Source organism: Rhincodon typus, chromosome 3 (genome assembly GCF_021869965.1).
Source record: "Rhincodon typus isolate 14 chromosome 3, sRhiTyp1.1, whole genome shotgun sequence".
NCBI classification, from domain to species: domain Eukaryota; kingdom Metazoa; phylum Chordata; class Chondrichthyes; order Orectolobiformes; family Rhincodontidae; genus Rhincodon; species Rhincodon typus.
Window position 1 is genome coordinate 50,007,267 of NC_063334.1, and position 21,620 is coordinate 50,028,886.

General features: G+C 40.8%; 1 protein-coding gene across 4 annotated transcripts in view; it reads right to left on the reverse strand.

Moving 5' to 3' along the window:
* The window catches only part of LOC109915183 (selenocysteine insertion sequence-binding protein 2-like), a 112,296-nt gene extending 91,034 nt beyond the window's left edge, over positions 1 to 21,262 (reverse strand). The window contains exons 1-4 of one of the 4 annotated variants that reach the window (XM_048621447.1): positions 21,187 to 21,262; positions 20,749 to 20,873; positions 7,884 to 8,023; positions 2,951 to 3,239 (exon numbers count right to left, since the gene is read on the reverse strand). In XM_048621447.1, the coding sequence (XP_048477404.1) occupies positions 2,951 to 3,239; positions 7,884 to 8,023; positions 20,749 to 20,781 (462 nt within the window). In that variant the 5' untranslated portion in view covers positions 20,782 to 20,873; positions 21,187 to 21,262. Of the gene's footprint in view, positions 1 to 2,950; positions 3,240 to 7,883; positions 8,024 to 20,748; positions 21,124 to 21,186 lie in introns of those variants that run through there. The other 3 variants (XM_048621453.1, XM_048621443.1, XM_048621460.1) reach the window with 3 other exon arrangements.
* Between the last annotated feature and the right edge of the window lie 358 nt (positions 21,263 to 21,620).

Genomic DNA, 21,620 nt, shown 5'->3' on the forward strand with positions numbered 1-21,620 from the left:
TGTTCAAGAAAGGGAACAGGGATAATCCTGGAAATTACAGACCGGTCAGTCTTACTTCTGTGGTGGGCAAATTATTGGAGAGGATTCTGAGAGATAGTATTGATGATTATTTGGAAAAGCACAGTTTGATTAGAAATAGTCAGCATGGCTTTGAGAGGGGCAGGTCACACCTCACAAGCCTTATTGAATTCTTTGAGAATGTGACAAAACACATCAATGAAGGTAGAGCAGTGGATGTGGTGTATATGGATTTTAGCAAGGCAGTTGATCAGGTTCCACATGGTAGGCTCATTCAGAAGGTAAGGAGGCATGGGATTCAGCGAAATTTGGCTGTCTGGATACAGAATTGGCTGTCCAATAGAAGACAGAGGGTGGTAGTAGATGGAAAGTATTCAGCCTGGAGCTCGGTGACCAGTGGTGTTCCGCAGGGATCTGTTCTTGGACCTCTGCTCTTTGTGATCTTTATAAATGACTTGGATGAGGAAGTGGAAGGGTGGGTTAGTAAGTTTGCCGATGACACGAAGGTTGGTGAAGTTGTGGACAGCATGGAGGGCTCTTGTAGGTGGCAAGAGGATTGACAGGATGCAGAGCTGGGCAAAGAAGTGGCAGATGGAATTCAACCCGGAAAAGTGTGAAGTGATTCATTTTGGAAGGTTGAATTTGAATGCAGAATACAGGGTTAATGGCAGGATTCTTGGCAGTGCGAAGGAACAGAGGGATCTTGGGGTCCACGTCCACAGATCCCTCAAAGTTGCTACCCAATTTGATAGGGTTGTAAAGAACGCGTACGGTGTGTTGGCTTTCATTGGCAGGGGAAATGAGTTTAAGAGCCATGAGGTTATGCTGCAGCTCTACAAAATCCTGGTTAGACCACACTTGGAATATTGTGTTCAGTTCTGGTCACCTCATTATAAGAAAGATGTGGAAGCTTTAGAGAGGGTGCAGAGGAGATTTACCAGGATGCTGCCTGGACTGGAGGGTAGGTCTTATGAGGTAAGGTTGAGGGAGCTAGGGCTTTTTTCATTGGAGCAAAGAAGGATGAGAGGTGGCTTGACAGAGGTGTGCAAGATGATGAGAGGCATAGTTAGAGTGGATACCAAGAGATATTTTCCCAGGGCAGAAATGACTATTACGAGGGGGCATAATTTTAAGGTGATTGGAGGAAGGTATAGGGGAGATGTCAGAGGTAGGTTCTTCACACAGAGAGAGTGGTGGGCGTGTGGAATGCGCTGCCGGCAGTGGTAGTGGAGTCAGATACTTTGGAGACTTTTAAGCGACTCTTGGATAGGCACATGGAGGATAGTAAAATGTAGGGCATGCAGGGTAGATTGATCTTATTAGGATAATAGGTCGGCACAGCATCGTGCCCAAGGGCCTGTACTGTGTTGTACTGTTCTATGTTCTATGCTCAGGTCATTTAAAACTCTGCTACTCAAGTTCTAACCTGCAGCTCAACCTAAAACAGAAGTGAAACACTACAAATACTGAAAAACTAAAATAATAGCAGAAAACACTGGAAGTACTCGCAAGTCAGGCAGTAACAGTGGAGAGAACAGAGTTAATGTTTGAAATCAATGGGATGTCTTTGAATAGATGAGCTGCCAAAAGCCTAGGGCAGCTCTGAATTTCAGGCTCTAAACATTTTCTTCAAGATGGTCCTCAAAACCAACTCCTCTAACTCAGCTTTATGTCATCTTTTTAGACAATTCAATATCAAATATTGTTTTATAACAATCCGTCAATTATGTTGAGACACCTTACTTATAAAAAAAATGCTATATAAATACAAGCTGTTGTGTCATGATTCTAGTTGCAGATAGATGGTACAGGCAGTTAATCTCCAGTTTCTCACACTAAAAACATCCATAACTTGTAGATATTTTTAAAAGCAATCTTTCCACGTACGTTATCACACATCTCTGGAGCAGCTGGGGCTTGAATCCCAGGTCTTCAGGCACAAATGAAGGGATACTACCACTGCTTCACAACAGCCCTTCATTAATGACTTGTAAACTTTGAGTGTCACAACTAATCACAACCCTGGCCCTTATCAAATGTCCAATCATGCATAATTTAGTCAGTGACTAATGATTAGGATCAAAGTAATTGGCAGTTTCTGCCCCTCAATCCAAGGAGTTCAGGCCAACTGAAGCAGCCCCAAATGAGATTTGCCAGCTCACTATTACTTCCTGATTTTATGGTTCATTTACTTGTAAAAAAAGTATATTTGTAAGCTATCAGAGACATATAAATCATTAAGAGATATCCCTGTTCAGAAATCTGTGTTATTCCCTGTAAGCATTTAGGCAACTCTCATCAAAAGCATCTGCAGGATAAGAAATATTCTTGATGGCATAGAAGATTAGAGCAATAATAACCACATAGCAGCATCAGTTTTAAAAAAGGAAATTCAACAATTTGGCAAATCTCAAACTTGCGGACAAACTCAAATAGCCTATCTTATCATAAATTGCAAACACTACAAAAATTATGGTTGAAAACAACAAATGCAGGAGATCACAGCGGGTCAGGCAGCATCCATGGAGAGAGAGCAAGCTAACATTTAGAAGACTCTTCATTTGCTCCTACAAAAATTATAGTATTGGTTAACATTGAACCGGCCTTTAGATTTTAAATTGAGCTCCACGAGCGTGTGATCGTACACATTGGCTGAACACCTTTTTCCTCGGACTAGAGGATGCAGAGCCAGCAATATGCTTCAGGCCCATTGGCCCCTTATCAATCTGTCTCAATAATACTGGTGATACAGTCGCACAAACAACTTGTATGTAATAAAAACTAAATTTAAAAAACATTCATGATTATAAAGAACATCTGTGCTGCAGGCAGAAAGGCAAAACTATGTGCACACACTATATCAGCACAGGCATAACAATTACAAATACATGACGACAGTCTTGCTGTACTAATACATATCATCATGACATACCTTAGTTGTCTGGTTCAAAAATGCTTTCTCCTTCTCAAATTCCTGCTGGCCAGGTTGTTTTTTCTTGTTACTTCTGCTACCAATCCTGTGCTTTGAAAAGCAAATGTCATCATAGCGTGATGGTGTTCGTGCATATAGATTCAATGAAGAATCAGATGTCTGTTTATACGAATAGCAGAAGGAATAGTCCATAGGCAAGTGAGATGACATAACTGGATAGGATGTATGCAACTCTGAAAAATTCTGAGACTGTTTATTGCAGCCATTCTCTGGTGTCTTCAAATGCTGCCTAAAAAGCATAGCAAAAAATAAAATCCACAGGATTATTAACTGAAATAGCTGTGAAACAACTGCAAGAGAAATCACTCTCTTGTATCCCATGATGGATATGCACACATATCATCATCTCTTGAATAAGCATACTCAAAATATTCCAGCACAATTACATCTTGTAAAATGTGAGCTAGCACATTTTTTTCAAAAGTAAAAACTTTACATGGAGGCCTTTTGCTTTTTCATCTTGTATTTTCAAGAGAACAGTTTTTTTTTAATAAATGTCCAATTGCATCCACTCTATTGCTGAGGCACTGAGTTAGACTGATAATGCTTTCTCATACCTTAGTAATGTGGTCTTCAGGTGTATGCCTAAACAGCGAGCAAGCACATACCATATGAAGAGAAGAGGGCAGATATTTTTGAAAGGACCAATACTGTCACCACACAATTGACGTACTTTCACCAAAATCATTAGAGAAAGTAATAATTAGCCGGAACCTAGCTAACGTTTCTCCACTCCAGTCAAGCAATTGTAGCATCAGCCAGAGATTAGCTAGCTCAACAGACTGGGAAATGAGCATGACATCTTTCTGATGTGCATGGCACAATACCACAAGGATAAGTGTTCTGCTTAGTGTAAATTTTACATGTTGACAAATCTAAACTTACTTAAAAAAAGTAATTAGTACAGTATGCACAAAAACATTTCCATTAGTCAATGTGCTCAATGAAGGTCACGTAAGAAGTCATACTAGTGTGTCTGGAAGCACATTTACACTTCTTTAAAAATATGTACAATAAAGAAATAAGGCAGGCAGGAAGAAAAGCTGTTTTTATTCTTCTACAGTTAGTTTTAAATCGGTTTTACATACTATCCCCTAAATTTAATAATACAGAATATAATCTCAAATGATTCCAATTTAATTAATATCTCCAATATGCACTCCATGACTTTGTAACTCTGCATTAATTTCTCCTGCTTTGCCTTTTCCTCTCCCTCCTCTTCCTCATTCCCTAGAAGTTGAGAGGATAGAGGTCAGCAGGTGGGAATAGGGAAACAGAGATGGCAAATCACTAATGAGTTTGGAATGAGGGTAAAGAATGCACCAAGCATCAGATGTTTGTACAGATGTAAGCACAGCTCTGTATATGATGACTTCCAATGTCTTTTTTCTGACTAACACTATCCTTTAGAAGGTAGTCTGAGGGGACCCCAATATCTGTTAATATTTGCAGGGTTTCTCTTATTTAGACAAGAATCAGGACCGCTGTTATGCTGCCTAAAATCAATCTCTGATCAAGCTTTTGGGCACTCTGATGGTACGGCACCTTTGAGAGAAAGAAGTTCTGTGCTGTTTCTCTTGCAGAGGGTGTTGCCAGAGTGGTGGCGAAATGTCTTCTACAGAAGGCAGTTGGTAAACAGCTTTTGAGTTCTCCCTGTATACTTTTTTTAAAAAAAAAGTGAGACTAAAGAATCATGAGTGGGGTCAGGGGTCATACAGACCGAGGAAAGCTTTTATTACATCTGGAACACAGCACCTCATACTTGCCTTTAAATAAACATAAAAGTCAGGAATTTGTTAAGCGCATTCAAGAGGGTTTCTTGAAACATTATGTGGAAAGTCCAATTACAGAAGGGGCCATACTGGACCTTGCATTGGCCAATGAGCCTGGTCAACAGACTGACCTTTCAGTGGGAGAGCATTTTAGAAACAGTGATCACAACTCCTCAGGTTTTAAGATAGGTATGAGCAAGGATAAGTCGGGACCTTGCAGGAAGGTACTAAATTGGGGGAGGGCAAATTTCGTCAGTGTTAGGCAGGAGCTAGGGAGTATTAATTGGGAGAAGCTTTTATCAGGCAATTCCAGATCTGATATCTGGGAACTGTTTAGAGACCTGCTGGGGAGAGTTCAAGGCCAGCATGTTTCATTAAGGAAGAAGGACAAGGATGGTGAGATAAGAGACCCTTGGATAATGAGGGAGGTTGTGAATTTAGTCAAAAGGAAACAGAAAACATATGTAAGGTTTAGGAAGCTAAAATCAGACAGGGCCTGTAAGGAATAAAAGGAAAGTACTGAAGCAGGCAATTAAAACAGCAAGGAGGGGCCATGAAATGATCTTGGCAAGTAGGGTTAAAGAGAATCCCAAGGCATTCAATAGATACATTAAAAACAAGAGGACAACTAGGAACAAGGTAAGACCACTTAAGGACAAAGAAGGGAACTAGTGCTTAGGAGGCAGAGGATGTGGGTGAGATCCTAAATGAGTACTTTGCATCAGTATTCACCCAGGAAAAGGATATGGAGGATAGAGAGATTTGTGTGGAGCATGTTAATATGCTAGGGCATTTTCAGATCAAGAAAGAGGTGGTGTTGGATCTCTTGAAGAGCATTTAGGTGAATAAGACCCCAGGGCCCAATGGTATCTACCCCAGGTTATTGAGAGAGGCAAGAGAGGAGATTGCTGTGGCCTTGACCAAGACCTCTGTAACCTTGCTAGCCACTGGAGAGGTCCCAAAAGACTGGCAAGTAACTAATGTTGTTCCTCTGTTCAAGAAGGGAAATAGGGATAATCCAGGAAACTACAGACCAGTGAGTCTCACATTGATGGTTGGGAAGCTATTGAGGAGAATTCTTAAGGATAGGATTTACTCATCTTTGGAAAAGCATGGCCTCATTAGGGACAGTCAGCATGGCTTTGTGCAGTTGATTGAATTTTTCAAGGAGTTGACGATAGTGATTGATGAGGATAGAGCAATGGTGTTTACATTGATTTTAGTAAGGCTTTCAACGAGGTCCATCATGGTAGGCCCATCCAGAAGATTAAGATGCATAGGATCCACAGTGACTTGGCCACGTGGATTCAGAATTGACTTGCTCACAGAACAGGGTATTGGTGGAAGGGTGTTTTTTAGGTTGGAGATCCATGACTAGTTGTGTTCCGCCAGGATGTGTACTGGGATTTCTGCTGCTGGTGATGTATATAACTGACTTGGGTGAAAATGTTGATGGGTGGGTTAGTAAGTTTGCAGATGTTACAAAAATCGGTGGAGTTGTGGATAATGTAGGTTGTCAAAGAATACAGCGGGACATAGATCAATTGCAGATATAGGCAGAGAAATGGCAGATAGGAGTTTAATCCAGATTAGCGTGTGGTGCTGCATTTTGGGAGATCAAATTTTAAGGTAAAGTATACAGTTAATGGCAGGACTCTGAACAGCATTGGTGTACAGAAGAATCTTGGGGTTCAAGTCCACAGTTTCTTGAAAGTAGCCATGCAAGTAGATAGGGAGGTAAAGAAGGCACATGGAATGCTTGTCTTTATTGGTCGCGGAATTGAGTACAAGAGTCAGGAAGTCATGTTGCAGCTTTATAAGACTTTGGTTAGGCTACATTTAGGGCAGTTTGTTCACTTCTGGTTGCCACATTACAGGAAGGATGTGGCGACTTTGAAGAGGGTGCAGAAGAGGTTTACCAGGATGCTGCCTGGATTAGAGGGTATGAGCCAAAAGGAGAGGCTCGAAAAACTTCGGTTGTTTTCTCTTGAGCGGCGAAGGCTGAGAGGAGACTTTATAGAAGTCTATAAAATTATGAGGTGTATAGATAGGGTTGACAGTCAGAATCTTTCTCCCAAAGTAAAAATATTTAATACAAGGGGGCGTGCATTTAAGGTTAAAGGGGAAAAGTTCAAAGGAGACGTCAGCAACAAGTTTTTTTTACACAGAGAGCGGTAAGAGTCTGGAACACACTACCAGGGGTGGTGGTGGAGGCAGATACAATAAAGGCATTTAGGAAAGCACATGAATATGCAAGGATTGGAAGAATATGGACAAAGGGCAGGCAGAAGAGATTAGTTTCATTTGGCGTCACGTTCGGCACAACATCATGGGCCGAAAGGCCTATTCCCGTGCTGTACACCCTAAAGTCATGAGATAGCAAATGAGCCGGTTTGCTTCTACGCTGAAATACTTTCTACGATACTAAAATTCTATAAAATGATCATCCCTAAATTGCTATGAGTGCATTAAAGAGTCAGTGTGTGACTTTGTGTCATCAGTAAATTTAGCAACTCTATCATTGGTCCTCGCATCCATGTCATTTATGTACATTGCATATAATTAAGGTTCCAACATTGATCCCTGTTGCACACCATTCATCACATCCTGCCAACCCATACACTGTATCCCAGAACACTGATTCCAGTGACAGTCTTAATAAAGACTTATACAACTACAGCAAGACTTCCTTATTCTTGTACTCTAAAAGCAAACGCATCACTTTGCTTTCCTAATTGAATCAGCATGTGAACTTTGTGTTACTTATGTACTACGACATCCAAATTCTTCTCAACATCCAAAGTTTAATAACTTCTCAGCATGGGCAGACATCAATGAGCTGACTTGTCTACTTCTGCTCCTGTTTTCTATGTTTCTATGTCCTGAACAGGAAAAGCTATGGAAAAAACTGTGGAGAGAGGATGTGAAATGGGAGTTGCCAAGTTGCTCTTGATAAGCTCCCACTTGAACAAGACAGGCCAAATAATCTCCTTCTATACTGTAACTATTTTCTAACACCAGAAATGTTTCTCCAGCTAGTTATATATTTTTCTTAATTGTTGTAATACAAGAAGCTACAGAATTATAAAATTAATATTTACCTATCCACATAAGGATCTTGAACAAAAGGATAGCAGGTCGTTAGGTATCTTGGCAACGTAGCTGATGATTCAGACCATTTTGGTCCAATTGCTTGCTGTTTTGGCACAAATGGCTCGACGTCAGCTGATAATCTAGTCTCCTGTGGAAGATTGGATTAGATTTTGAACTATACATTATTAACAAAAATGGGAAAGAAATATACAATACATGAAATAGAATGAACTGCTTCAAGGTCTGTTGTAGATTCCTTCACAGTTCACATTCTGATTGCAAAAAGTCTTTCTACCATCTACATTGCACACAGCAATATGATGGAATACTCTCCACTTGCATAGACGGAAACACTGACACTGAGAAAACTTTACATCATTCAATACAAAGCTCGAATGGTACTACGTCCACTACTTTAAGCATCAACTCTCCACAGCACCAGATAACATGCACATTCTTCATAATACAATGTTGCAGTTCCCTTCATAGCACCTGCCAAATTTACAACCCCCATCATCTAGAACAACAAAGACAGCAAACACACAGGAACACAACCAATTCAAGGCTCCCCTCCAAGCTGAACACCATTCTCATTTGGAAATCCATCACCTTTATTGTCACTAGACAAAATCCTGAAATTCCTTGCCTAATAACAGAATTATAAGAGTACTTCTGCACAAATTTTAAGGCCAATTGGGGCCAAGCATTTAAATGCTGATCTTGCCCATAACATCCAAATCCCACAAATTAATAAAAAGTTAGCACAGACCAATGTTGGCTCAACTCTCTTGCTAGCAGTCCAGAGATAAAAGTGCATATCCTTGGCCATCACTTCACTGTGGAATTGAGGGCATGTGATTGGTGGGTATTGTTTGGATGAGACATTGACCAATTTTGTCTGTCCTCTCAATTACATATAAACGATCCCTCTGCTGTATTTTGAAAAGGAGCAGATGTGTTCTCCCTGGAGTTCCAGCCAATAATTGTCCCTCAAAATCAATGACCAAATTACCTGGTCATTGCCATATTGCTTTTTGTGGAAGATTGTTGTTTGCGAATGGGGTGCTCTGTTTCTTACATCACTGTCTTTGAAAGATTTGCAAATACATAGTAACTTTCAGATCATCCCAAAATGTTTTACAGCCAAAGAAGTACTTTTTGAAGTTTTGTTCTACTGAATTACAATATATTACATCAGAAAACACAATTCAAAAGCACTTCATTGCCTGTAAAGCACTTTGAGACATTCTGAAATACACTGCATTAAGCTATCCATAATTTAGCACTCTTAATGTGCTCATAAAAAATGGTTGCAAAGCCAACATGTGCTGAATGCAAATCACCAACAAAATAAAGGGAAAGTTACATTCCAAATATCCAACTAGTCCAAAATTCTTTTCAACAACTTGCCTCCTTGAAGGACTTGCAGGAGCAAGCAAAGAAATCAGTACTGAGAAGTGTGAGTAGTGGGGAGCAAGAGTAACTGCATGTAACTGGGAACAAGAAAGTCAGGAGAAGCAATGGCCAGAAGGGCCAGAATTGTTCATGGATCATGCCAGCATTTATTGCCCATCCCAAACTGGCCTGGAGAAGCCAGTGGCGAGCTGCCTTCCTGAATCACTGCAGTTCTTAGGGTGCAGGAGCACCTACAGTGTGGTTTGTAAGGGAGATTTAGGATTTTAATCCAGTGACAGTGAAAGAACAGTGATAAAGTTCCAACTCAGAATTGGGTGTTGCTTTAAAGTGAATTTGTAGATGGTGTTAAAAACCAGAAGAACTGCGGATGCTGTAAATCAGGAACAAAAACAACATTGCTGGGAAAGCCCAGAAGGTCTGGCAGCAGCTGTGAAGGAAAAAACAGTTAACGTTTTGGGTCTGGTGACCCTTCCTCAGAACCTTCTTTTGCAATCTATCCCATTTAGCATGGCAGTCGTGTCACGCAACATGATGGGAAGGTATACTCAATATGAAGACAAGTCTTTGTCTCCACAAGGACGTTGCAGTGATCCCTCACACCAACACTGCCACGGACAGATGCATCTGCAACTGGAAGACTGATGAGGAATGGGATAAGTTAGTTTCGCCCTCCTGTTGGTTCCCTCACCATCTGCCACAGATCCAGTTCAGCAGTTCTGTCCTGTAAAACTCAACCAACTAGTCAGTAGTGGTGCTACTAAACAGTCTTGTTGGTGGTTATTGTAGTCCCCCACCCAGAGTACATTCTATGCCCGTGTCACCCTCTGTTCTACATACACTCTTCACCTGCGATTAATGGGCAATAGAAACATAGAAAATAGGAGCGGAAGTAGATCGCTCAGCCCTTCTCCTGAGGGCTGTTCGCCATGGAGGAGCACTAGTTCTTCATCTGAGGGAAAGGGATAGGTGGTAATCAGCAGAAGGTTTCTTTGTCCATGTTTGTCCTGATACCATAAGATTTTGTGGAGTAGACAGTCAATGTTGAGGACTTTCAGAGCTACACGTTGCTGCTTCCATATCACCATGCTGCAATCACTGGTGGGTCTGTCCTGATGATTGGACAAGACATATCCAGGGATGGTGATGTTTGAAATATTGCCTGTAAGATAAAATTCTGTTAATGTAGCTATGCTGCTTGACTAGTTTGCAGAACAACTCTCCCCAGTTTTTACACATGCCTCCAAATATTGGTAAGGAGGAGTTTGCAGGGTCAACAAGGATAGACATACTGTTGCCACTTCTGGTGCTTAAGTTGATGCACTAATCTATCCAGTTTGAGGCCTTACTGTCTTATCTGTCATGGTTTTATATATCTCAGTGACTTGCTAGGCCATTTCAGAAGATATTTAAGAGTCAACAACATGACTGTCTGTCCAGATTCTCATGTGGGCCAGACCATAACCTCTACCACTTAGAAGGACAAGGGCAGCAGATACTTGGGAACACCCATAACCTGCAAATTCCACTTAAGTCACACACTATCCTGACTTGGAGCTGTTTCACCACACTTTCATTGTCACTGGATCAAAACTCTAGAATTACCTTCCTAACAGCATTGTGGCTGTAACTACACCATGTAAACTGCAGTGATTCATGGAGGCAGCTCACCACCATCTACTCCAGGGCAATTAGGGATGGACAACATAACCAGTGACACCTTCATCCTTTTCCCTTTCCAAAATACTTCAGTGAATAAGATAGGTTTTCACTACACAACTGACAATGGTTTCATGATCACCACTAGCTTTTAATTCCAAATTTAATTCAAATTTCACCAGCTGCTTTGGTGGGATTCAAACTCTGTCCCAAGAAAATTAATCTGGGTCTCTGGATTACTAATCCACTGACATTACCAGTATGGTACCGCCTCACTACATATTATTTCATAACATGTATCATGCTCAGCTTCAAACAGATAAAATCCCAAAACACCAAGTATCCTCTTGCTCAAGAAACAGTTTTAAAAACTATACACGGTCCATATTTACATTCTGGATTACAAGTTACAACCCATTGATCTAATAACCTGAGGAAAACGTTCTGTATTGATATTTCCTCCTCCTCAAAGATAATTAAACATGACACAGAGATTCTAACTACCATCACAACTCTATTGCCCAATCTTGATCATGCAGCAATTTACCCAAAGTATAGGAACCAGGGTACCTAGTAAAATATTACAAATTTCAATAATACTCCTGACTGGACTAACTTTTGAAGGTAGAGTTGAAGCAAAATTATATTAATTTCCCTTCTAGGATTCTGTTCTACATACACTCTTCACCTGCAATTAATGGGCAATAGAAACATAGAAAATAGGAGAAGTAGATTGTTCAGTCCTTCGAGCCTATTCCATTAATCATGATTTTGGCTGATCATCCAACTCGATAGCCTGTTTCCGTTTCTCCCCCATATTTTTTAATCCCTTTAGCACCAAGTACTATGTCCAACTGCTTCTTGAAGTCATACAAATGTTTTGGCCTTGACTACTTCCTGTATTTCACAGGCTCACCACTCTCTGGGCACAGAAATTTCTCCTCTCCTCAGTCCCAAACAGTTCACCCCGTATCCTTAGACTGTGACTTCTAGTTTTTGACACCCTTGTCAATTGGAACATCCTTCCTGCATCTATCCCATGTAGTACTATTAGAATTTGTTGATTTCTATGATAATCCACGAATACATTTCTAACTGATTTAACTTTTTGTACCAGTCCCATCATCTAAGGGACCGGACTGGGAAACTTTTGCTGCACCACCTCTATAATAAGAACATCCTTCTACAGATAAGGAGACCAAAATTGCATGTGATATTTCAGGTGTAATCTCACCAAGACCCTGTATAATTGCAGCAAGACCTCCTTATACCTGTACTTGAATCCTCTTACTGTGAGGGTCAACACACTATCAGTTTTCTTTATCACCTGATGCATCTGCATGCTTACCTTCAGCAACTAGCACGTGAGGACACCCAAGTCTAGTTGCACATTGCCCTCTTCCTACTTATGGCCAGATGATATGTGTCATAGAAAATCATACTAGGGTATTCACTCAAAATTAAAATCATGCATAGGACCTTTAGAGGTCCATATAATGAAATATTTGTAAATACTATGAAAGCATTTGAGTCTGTCTACATATTTAGCTCTTGAGTTTCTGGTCACTTGCTATTTATGTCCCACTCTGTTCTCTGTCTCTGGTGTTTTTTTTTGTTCCAATGAAGTGAAATACATACTTGAGATAACACCTCAACTTTCTAGTAGGTATTTTGCAGCTGTCAAAGCTTAACACGAAATTTAACAACTCCAGGCATATCACTGTTAACTTGACAGTACATGCTGCCAAAGTTGAATGTATATGCCAGCATTTCCAGAAGGCGAGGACAGGGGATTGAGAGATTTTGGAAGGAAATCGCTTGGTACTTAAGGTGTTGACCACTCAAGTACCAGTGGATGCAGATGTGTTTTCTTGGTATTGAACAGTTTCTTTCTCCCCTCCAATAATGTGGAGCACTAATACAACTTATCATTTCTTTCTTATCTAGACTACTTAGTAGGCCACAGATACTGTGACTTGTAGATAGCTTTTACTTGCTATTCCTCTTGTTTGCCACCCTTATCCTCTTTCTTTTTAAATTGGTGTTCAATCTATGACATCTCCCAGTCCTGAAAGTATTTTCTAGGGTAGCATGGAGACGAGCTCAATGTGCAGAGTAATTAACTCAGGAATTTCATGAGTCAGGGAAAAAGCTCTGTTTTGGTCTTTAAAAGACAAGCAGTCCTAGAGCAAGAGACACTAAGACCAGACAGGTGACATCTCCAGATATATTATTTAGGTGAGCAATTGGGTGATAAATATTGAATTGGTGAGAATGTGGAGTGAAAGCCACAATCAGATCAGCCATTACTTCATGGAACAAGCTTGATGGACCGAAAGATCATTTTGCTCTAAACTTAAAATCTTTAGTCCTTGTTTACATAGCTGCTTAAGTGCTATACTAAATATATAGTTTAACAAGTTACTTAATTTGTTGTAATAATTACAAATAATCATAGAACGAGATTTCAAAACTTGAAACCTTAAATCAGTTATACAAAACAGTGGAGGGGGTAGGGACAGCATTTGACAGCTATGGATACCAATGTGATTTACAGCCAACCACGTCTGCCTTCATGAGCTCTGCTTCACATCCTGTGATACATCAGGGAAGAAGAAAGTTACCTGGACACTTTATTCCAGGAAGAATTCATACCCTCACACCCCTTAGGTATGTATTTCAGATTTGGTTAGTGGTCAGAAAAATAGCACTGGAACAACCTCAGCACTCATACCTGTCCAACTGGGACATGGTTCTTGCAGCCTGAGCAAACTGACCTCAGCAGCCCACTACGTGGGATTGTTCAAAGTTGCAGGCTTGGGGAGATAGTCAAATGGAATGGTGTCATTCTAGGAGTACAGTATAGTTTTGGGGAGAGATACTGTATTCTGCATCCTAGAATGTGAGTCTTGAAGGCCATATTGTTTGCCCAGTTAAGGATATTTTCCGAAGGCTAGAGAGGAACTTGGATTTAAAGAAGAAGAATCTGGAGGACTAAGAAAAAGTTCTGCAAGGGAAAATGAACAGCTAAGGGGCTAAAAGAAAAAAATCTGAAACAGAAAAAGGTAATAATCTCTAGATTGCTACCTGAACCACAAGATATCTGATAATTGAAAATTGGTGTGGGAGAAATGGGTTTCACTCATGGAGCACTGGCAAAACACTGGGGAGCTTCACCCTGGGTCAGCCTTCATTTGAGCCATGGTGACACCATTGTCCTGGTGGAGCAAATAACTAGGCTTTTGACAGTCTTTTAAACTAAAGGGTTGGATAAGCAATCAGGAGAAGGAAAATCTAGAAAATTAAAAAGACAAACATACAAGAAAATGATGAAGGGAAGCATTGTATGTCGAGATAACTAGAGTATGACAAGAAGGGAACAGAATGTACAAGTATAAGAACGCTCAGCAAATAATTTCAGAGTAGGCAAAAATGATGTTAAAAAACTAAAGACTCTATCTGAACACATGCAGCAGTTGTAACAAGAAAGATGAATTAATGACGCTAACAGAAATAAAGCAGTATAATATGACAGCTCGAGTAAAATTGATATTCGAAAGGATAAGAGAAAAGGAAGTGGGGGTAGGATAACTGTTACTTAAGGAGATCACTACAGTAATAAAAAATGATGTTGACTCAAGAGATCAAGTTATAGAATCAGTTTACATAAAATTAAAAACAGGAAGGAAAATGTCACTGGTGAGAGGGGCTTATTTGTTTCCCCCAACAGTAGCTATGCTAGTGTAAGTAAAGTGTCAACAGCTAAATAACAAGCAAAGGGACGACCATTACTCTGATTAAATGAGGCAGAGAGTTAATTGCAATAAATTAAAAATAAAAGGTGGTGCTGGAGATAAACCAAATGACTGAAATAACATTATAGGTATAAGAGTCGCATGTCAAGTGTCTAACCAATGTAAAAGTAATCCAAAACTGTACAAACTAATTAACGTAGAGAGATTATAACAATTTATCAAGGTGATCATGTCAAAACAGGACAGTAAGGAAGATTTTACACATACAAAACAGTGTGGTGGGGTCACACGTAGTGCGACATGAACCCAAGATCATGGTTGAAGCCATCTTCATGGATACAGAACTTGGCTATCAATTTCTGTTCAGCAATTCTGCATTGTTGTATATCTCAAAGGCTGCCTTGGGGGACGCTTACCTGAAGATCGGATGCTGAATGTCCTTGACTGCTGAAATGTTCCTCAACTTGGAGGGAACATTCCTGCCTGGCAATTGTTGTCCGGTGTCCATTCGTCTGTTGCCATAGCATCTGCAATGGTCTCGCCAATATGCCATGCTTGGGGCATCCTCGACTGCAGCATACGAAATAGACAATATTGGCCGAGTCACATGACCATCTACCGTGTACGTGATGGGTGGTGTTCCCACGTGTGATGGTAGTATTCATGTCGATGATCAGACATGTCTCGCAGAGGTTGCCATTGGAGGGTTATGTGGTGTTGTGGTTGATGTTGTCCTGAAGGTTGGATGGTTCGCTGCGAACGATGGTCTGTGTAAGGTTTGGCGGTTGTTTGAAGGCAAGAAGTGGAGGCTTAGGGATGAGCTTGGCGAGATGCTCATCATCATCAATGACATGTTGAAGACTATGAAGAACATGTGGCAGTTATTTTAAGGCAAGAAGTGGAGGCATAGGCACTCTTCGCAGCCTTCAACAGGTCATTGGCGACGAGCTTCTTGCCAAGACCATCCCTAAGTCTCCACTTCTCGCCTTCCAACAATCACCAAATCTTAAACAGACCATCATTCGCAGCAAACTACCCAACCTTCAGGACAACATCGATCACAACACCACATAACTCTCCAATGGCAACCTCTCCAAGACATTCCGATCATCGGCATGGATACCATCATCACACGTGGGAACATGTCCCATCACGTACATGGCAGATACTCATGTGACTCAGCCAATGTTGTCTATTTCATATGCTGCAGTCGAGGATGCCCTAAGGCATGATATATTGGCGAGACCATGCAGATGATATGATAATGGATGAATGATCACCGCATAACAATGGCCAGACAGGGATGATCCCTCCTGGTCAGGGAACAATTCAGTGGTCAAGGACATTCAGCTTCCGATCTTCACATAAGTATCCCCCAAGGCGGCCTTTGAGATACACAACAATGCAAACTCACCAAGCAGAAACCGATAGCCAAGTTCTGTACCCACGAAGACGGCCTCAACCATGATCTTGGGTTCATGTCGTGCTAGATGTGACCCTACCACACTGTTCTGTATGTGTAAAATCTTCCTTACTGTCCTGCTTTGATACCATCACCTTGATAAATTGTTATGATCTCTCTACCTTAATTAGTTTGTACAGTTTTGGATTACTTACTACTTTGGTTAGACCCTCGACATGTGACTCTTATATCTATAATAATGTTATTAAAGTCATTTGGTTTGTCTCCAGCACCACCTTATTTTTAATTTTAATATTGTCATATGACTTCTGACTTTGTCCACCCCAGTCCAACATCAGCACCTCCATGTCGAGGCTATGTAAGGCACTGGCAAGACCGCATTTGGAATATTGTGAGCAGGTTTGGTTTTGTACCTAAGAAAAATATGCTGCCATTAGAGGGATGAGGAGGAGCTTTACAAGAATGATTCCAGAGATGAAGGGCTTGTCATATGAGGAGCAGTTGAGGACTCCAGGTCTGTACTTGATGGAGTTTAGAAGGATGAGGGGAAATCTGATTGAACTTACATAATACTGATAGGCCTGGATAGAGTGGATATGATGTTTCCACTAGTAGGAGAGACTAGGACATGGTGGCACAGCCTCCGGGTGAAAGGATGACCTTTTAGAACCAAGAGGAAGAGGAACTTCTTCAGCCAGAGGATGGTGACTCTGCAGAACCCATTGTTGCAGAGGTCTGAGGCCAAGTCATTGAATATATTTAAGACAGAGATAAGTAGGTTCTTGTTTAGTAAGGGGATCAAGGCAGAAATAAGGGGAGAAGGCTGGTGAATGGGGTCATGAAACATATCAGCCATGATCGAATGGTGCAGCAGATTCAATGGGCTGAATGGCCTAATTCTGTTCCTTTGCCTTATGGTTTTATGGTCTCAGCCAATTCAAGCCATCAAGTCAACTCTCCCATGTCCACAGACCTCCCATCTTTCCTTAATTTCTCCCTCCATATAATATCCTCCACCATAGTCTTCTGCTCCCCAGCATGCTGACATTAACTCACATGATCTAACTACTCCTATCATGTTAATCACAGGTAAAGCCACTTGCACGGCAAGATATGCCATCCACCACAACTTTTTGGCAACTATTCATCTACTCGACCACATCCCACGTCAATTTCTACTTGTGATCCCGTAAACTCAATTAAAACCTATCACTTTTCTCATTCTGGTGGTCTTCTGGGATGCCACTTGGCCCTACTTCCTTAAGTGGAAATGACGCAATCTTCAACTGATGTAGTTAACAACTGGATCATGTACACAATTGTTGGACCACATAAAGCACTACCAAGATCTGCTCACTATTTCACGAATATCCAGCACATTTTCTATATGACAAAACATATTCTTAAATTCTCCTTGATTTTCAACAATGTTATCATTAGTAAATACCCCACCATCACTAGTCTCGGAATTGCAGCTGTCCAGAAACAAACTGAATCAGTTACATAAAAACCATGACTAGAAGAATAGGTCAGAGACTGTGAATTGTGCAGTGAGTAACTTACCTCCAAACTCCCCAAAATCTACCTGTCATTAGCAAGGCACAAGTCAGGATTATGATGGTACATTCTCCACTTGCCTGGAATAGTGCAATGCTCATGAAATTTGACATAATCCCAAACAAACAGAGGCCACTTAATCAGAATCTACGTACCACCTTACATATTCACTCCTTTCACAAATGCATTGTCTTTAAGATGCTCCGCACCACTTTCCAAATCCATGACTTGTACCACCTGGAACAATAAGGGCAGCAGATGCATGCTTCACCACTCAAGTTCCACTCCAAGTCACAAACCTCCCTAACTTGAAATGTTCTTCAACATCTGGATCAAAATCCTTGGACTCCATTCCTAACAGAATTTTCAGTATCCCTAAACCACAGATTACAACAGCTCAAGAAAGTGGCTCATCACAACTTTTTCAAGGGCAAGAAGAGATGAACAAATGCTGGTCTTACTGGCAACATCCACTTGAATGGACACCTCACATCCCATGAACGAATTTTAAAAAATACATAATAGGCTCATTCATCACCCCTTTTCTTGCTGAACTGCGTGAGCTCCCATTTATTAAGAATGATTTCTTAAACCAAAATAATTTTTCTATACACCAACAGATAGATTTTGGAATTCCTGTCTTTGTTTTGAAATCTTACTTAAGCTCTACCTCTAACTTCCTGCAACTCCACAACCCTTAGAGACAATCAGCACTCCTCCCAATCTGGCATATTTTTCAGCACCAATATCAATTGGTCCATTAACGAGATCTTGCCTTCAGATGGCACTGATAGGGGATTGGTTATCTAATAGAAGATGCAGAATTGGAAATTGAGGTATTTTCAGGATGGTAGCCTGTAACTACTGGAGAGCCACAGGATCAGTGCTGAGGCCACAATTATTTACATTATATATAAATAACTTGGATAAGGAGAGTTCGTGTACCATAGCCAAGTTTGTAATTTACACAGATAGATGGGAAGGCAAGTGGTGAGGATGACACAAAGAGTCTACAGAGGGATATAGACATTTTAAGTAAATTGGCAAAAACTCGGTAGACAGAAAAGTAATGTGGCGAAAGGTGATTTTGCACATCGGCAGGAAGAATACAGGAGCTGAAAATTACTAATGGAAAAATACTGAGGAAAGCAACAGAAGAAGGATTTGAAAATCCTTGTGCATTAACCACAATCATTGAAGTTCAGCAGGTAATATGGAAGGCAAATGGAATATTGGCCTTTATTTCACAGATGAAGTCCAAAGGCAGGGAGGTGTTAATACAATTATACAAGACACTAGTCAAACCACAGCTGGAATACTGTGAACCGTTTCGGGCACCTGATCTAAGGATAGAAATACTAGCATTGCAGGCAATCCAGAGATGTTCACTTGGCTGATACCAGATATGAAGGGACTGTCTCAAATGAGAAGAGGTTGAGTTCATTGGGCCTGTACTCATTGGAATTTAAAAGGAGAGGCAACCTTTTTGAAATATACACGATTCTTAGAGGATTTGACAGAATAGATGCAAAAAGGTTGTTTCCCCTTGTGGGGGGAGTCTAAGAGCAGAGGTCATAATCTCAGAATAAAGGTCACACATTTAGATAGAAGAGGAGGAATTTCTTTTGAGGGTAGTGTCTCAGTGAAATTCTTTATCACAAAGGGGTGTTCAGACTGGGTCATTAAGCACATTTAAAGCTGAGATACAGATTTTTGATCAGTAAAGGAGTCAACAGTTATGGGGAAAAGACAGGAAAGCGGTTTGAAATTTATCAGATCAGCCATGACCTCATTGAATGGTGGGGCTGACTTGATGGGCTGAATAGCCTACTACTGTTCCCATGTCTAATGGGTTTGTTCAGAAATCAGCCTCCTCATTGAAACTATTTTATGAGCATGTCTAACTCGAATATTTATGGGAAGTTTGCAGGCCAGATAAAACTTGTCTGTAGTACATTCCACATCCTAATTTTAAACAGTAACCATGTTTCCATAGTCAACCTGTCTAATCTGTTCTTTATTCTCCACCAAAGCCCATCCCCACCCATCTTTGTGTTTAGATGTACAGCGTGTGCGATTTTCTAATTCTGAGAAAGATTTCTGCAGTTTGTCCCAATTTTCTATGATTGTCGTGCAAATATTCTTGGATTGAAATGCTCAGTCTAGCTTGAGTCTCCGTGCATTTCTTTAATCCATTTCTTCTTCCTCAAACACTTCCTGCTTCCTTGTTCTTACGGTTTACAAGAATCTTTGAAACACGAATTCACAAATAAACTTATTAACTGATAATTAATACTCGTTTTAATAACAGTGATGATAAAGCAGCAATTTTATCGTAGGTCCTTACAATTTATTAAATAGAACATGGGATGATTGGTAATGACCTGCAGCACATGATATCATGATCCGAAATTCATTCGGTTGCGCTATTAGAAACGGAGGAATTGCCTGACCGGAAAGAAGAATACTTGTTCGCTTTCTGCTATTGCATAATATAATAATTTGAGAAAGCAATCGACATTTAGCAAACAGTGGCACTAAATCTGTCAACAAACGTACAATTTTTAAGTGCGTTAATTTCAAAGTTTACGCAAAACAAACAGCATACTACAGAACTATTACACTAGCTTTAAACTGCATTGGGAAAACCTGACATGATAAAGGCGTTATGTAAATAGAAATCTACAAAATAGATGGTTAGTCCACAGTGCGAGCTATAGAAATAAGGCCGCCCTCAAATACCCTTCTTTGGCTGAAGGAATAAGAACAGCCGGATGAACAGAAAAAGGGGAAGCCAAAAGCAGTGATCGGAGACATTCTGGTCCCCAGCTCTGCACCAGACATATGGAGCTGTTTGGTTTCTCCCGGGCCGCTATGGCAGCCTGTCAGGACAGGCCTCAACTGACGCTGCCTATAACTCTCCGAACGCCAGACAGCGACTCTCCACCTCATAGCCCCAGCTCCCGGAGGGATTCATAATGAGAGCCCTCCCTGCGTTGTTCCGGGCCACCGACCAGGTTTTCCTCCTCTCACTCTGTTTTCCCCCCCCACCGCCAGCGGGTTTACCTTTGCAGCGGCCGCACCACCCCGCTCGGCCATGGCTCTCTCAAACTGCCGTTCCAAGGCGCCGCTGTCACAACAACATCAACACCCGCCTCACGACGGTAGCCCACATGGCTCAGCGACCCAACCTGAGGAGACAAACAATCCGACAGTGAGAAATAGACCTCGAGCCCGCTTCTTCCATCAACTTACTAATACTTTACAAAATTGAGAGTTTTTTCAGTCAGCCAGCTACACATGCTGTCGAGTGTTTTTTTTAACTTTGTGTACACCGAACATGCGTTTACAATAGTATCATGAGCAAAGTCATTTGGGCCCGCCTGCATTCATCCATTCCGACATTGTAACGTAGTCTCTTTACAAATTTACGCCAAATTTTATCGTCTTCTTGTCGATTGTTCACTGTCTCAAAATGAGTTCATGATATCAATGCTGAATGACCTGTTACACGTTTGAAACTCTGTCCCCGTGCTGTACTCCCAGTTTAATATTCAAGGTTTCGTTTTTCTCTATACCTTCAACAATGTTACATAAATCTAATGTTGCATAACTCTAAGATCACCCTTAACACATTAGTTGGGGATTTTAACCACAGGACAGATAGGTTCTACAATCCAGTCCCTCCAGTCCAGCCTTGAAAGGCTGAAAAACCCATTCTCCTGTTATTCCTCCTATGTAGATCACCTTCATGGAATTGCTCTAGTGCTTGGCCAAAGCTATTTGCAGTACCTAGAATACAATCTAATAATACCATAAAGTTCAATAGGCCCTCCTCTAATTTACATTCTACTTTAATATTGTCATATTTGCCTTCTTAACCACTGCTCTGCATTAATTGGACATAACTTGTCAATCAGCCCCGAATTCTTAAAACT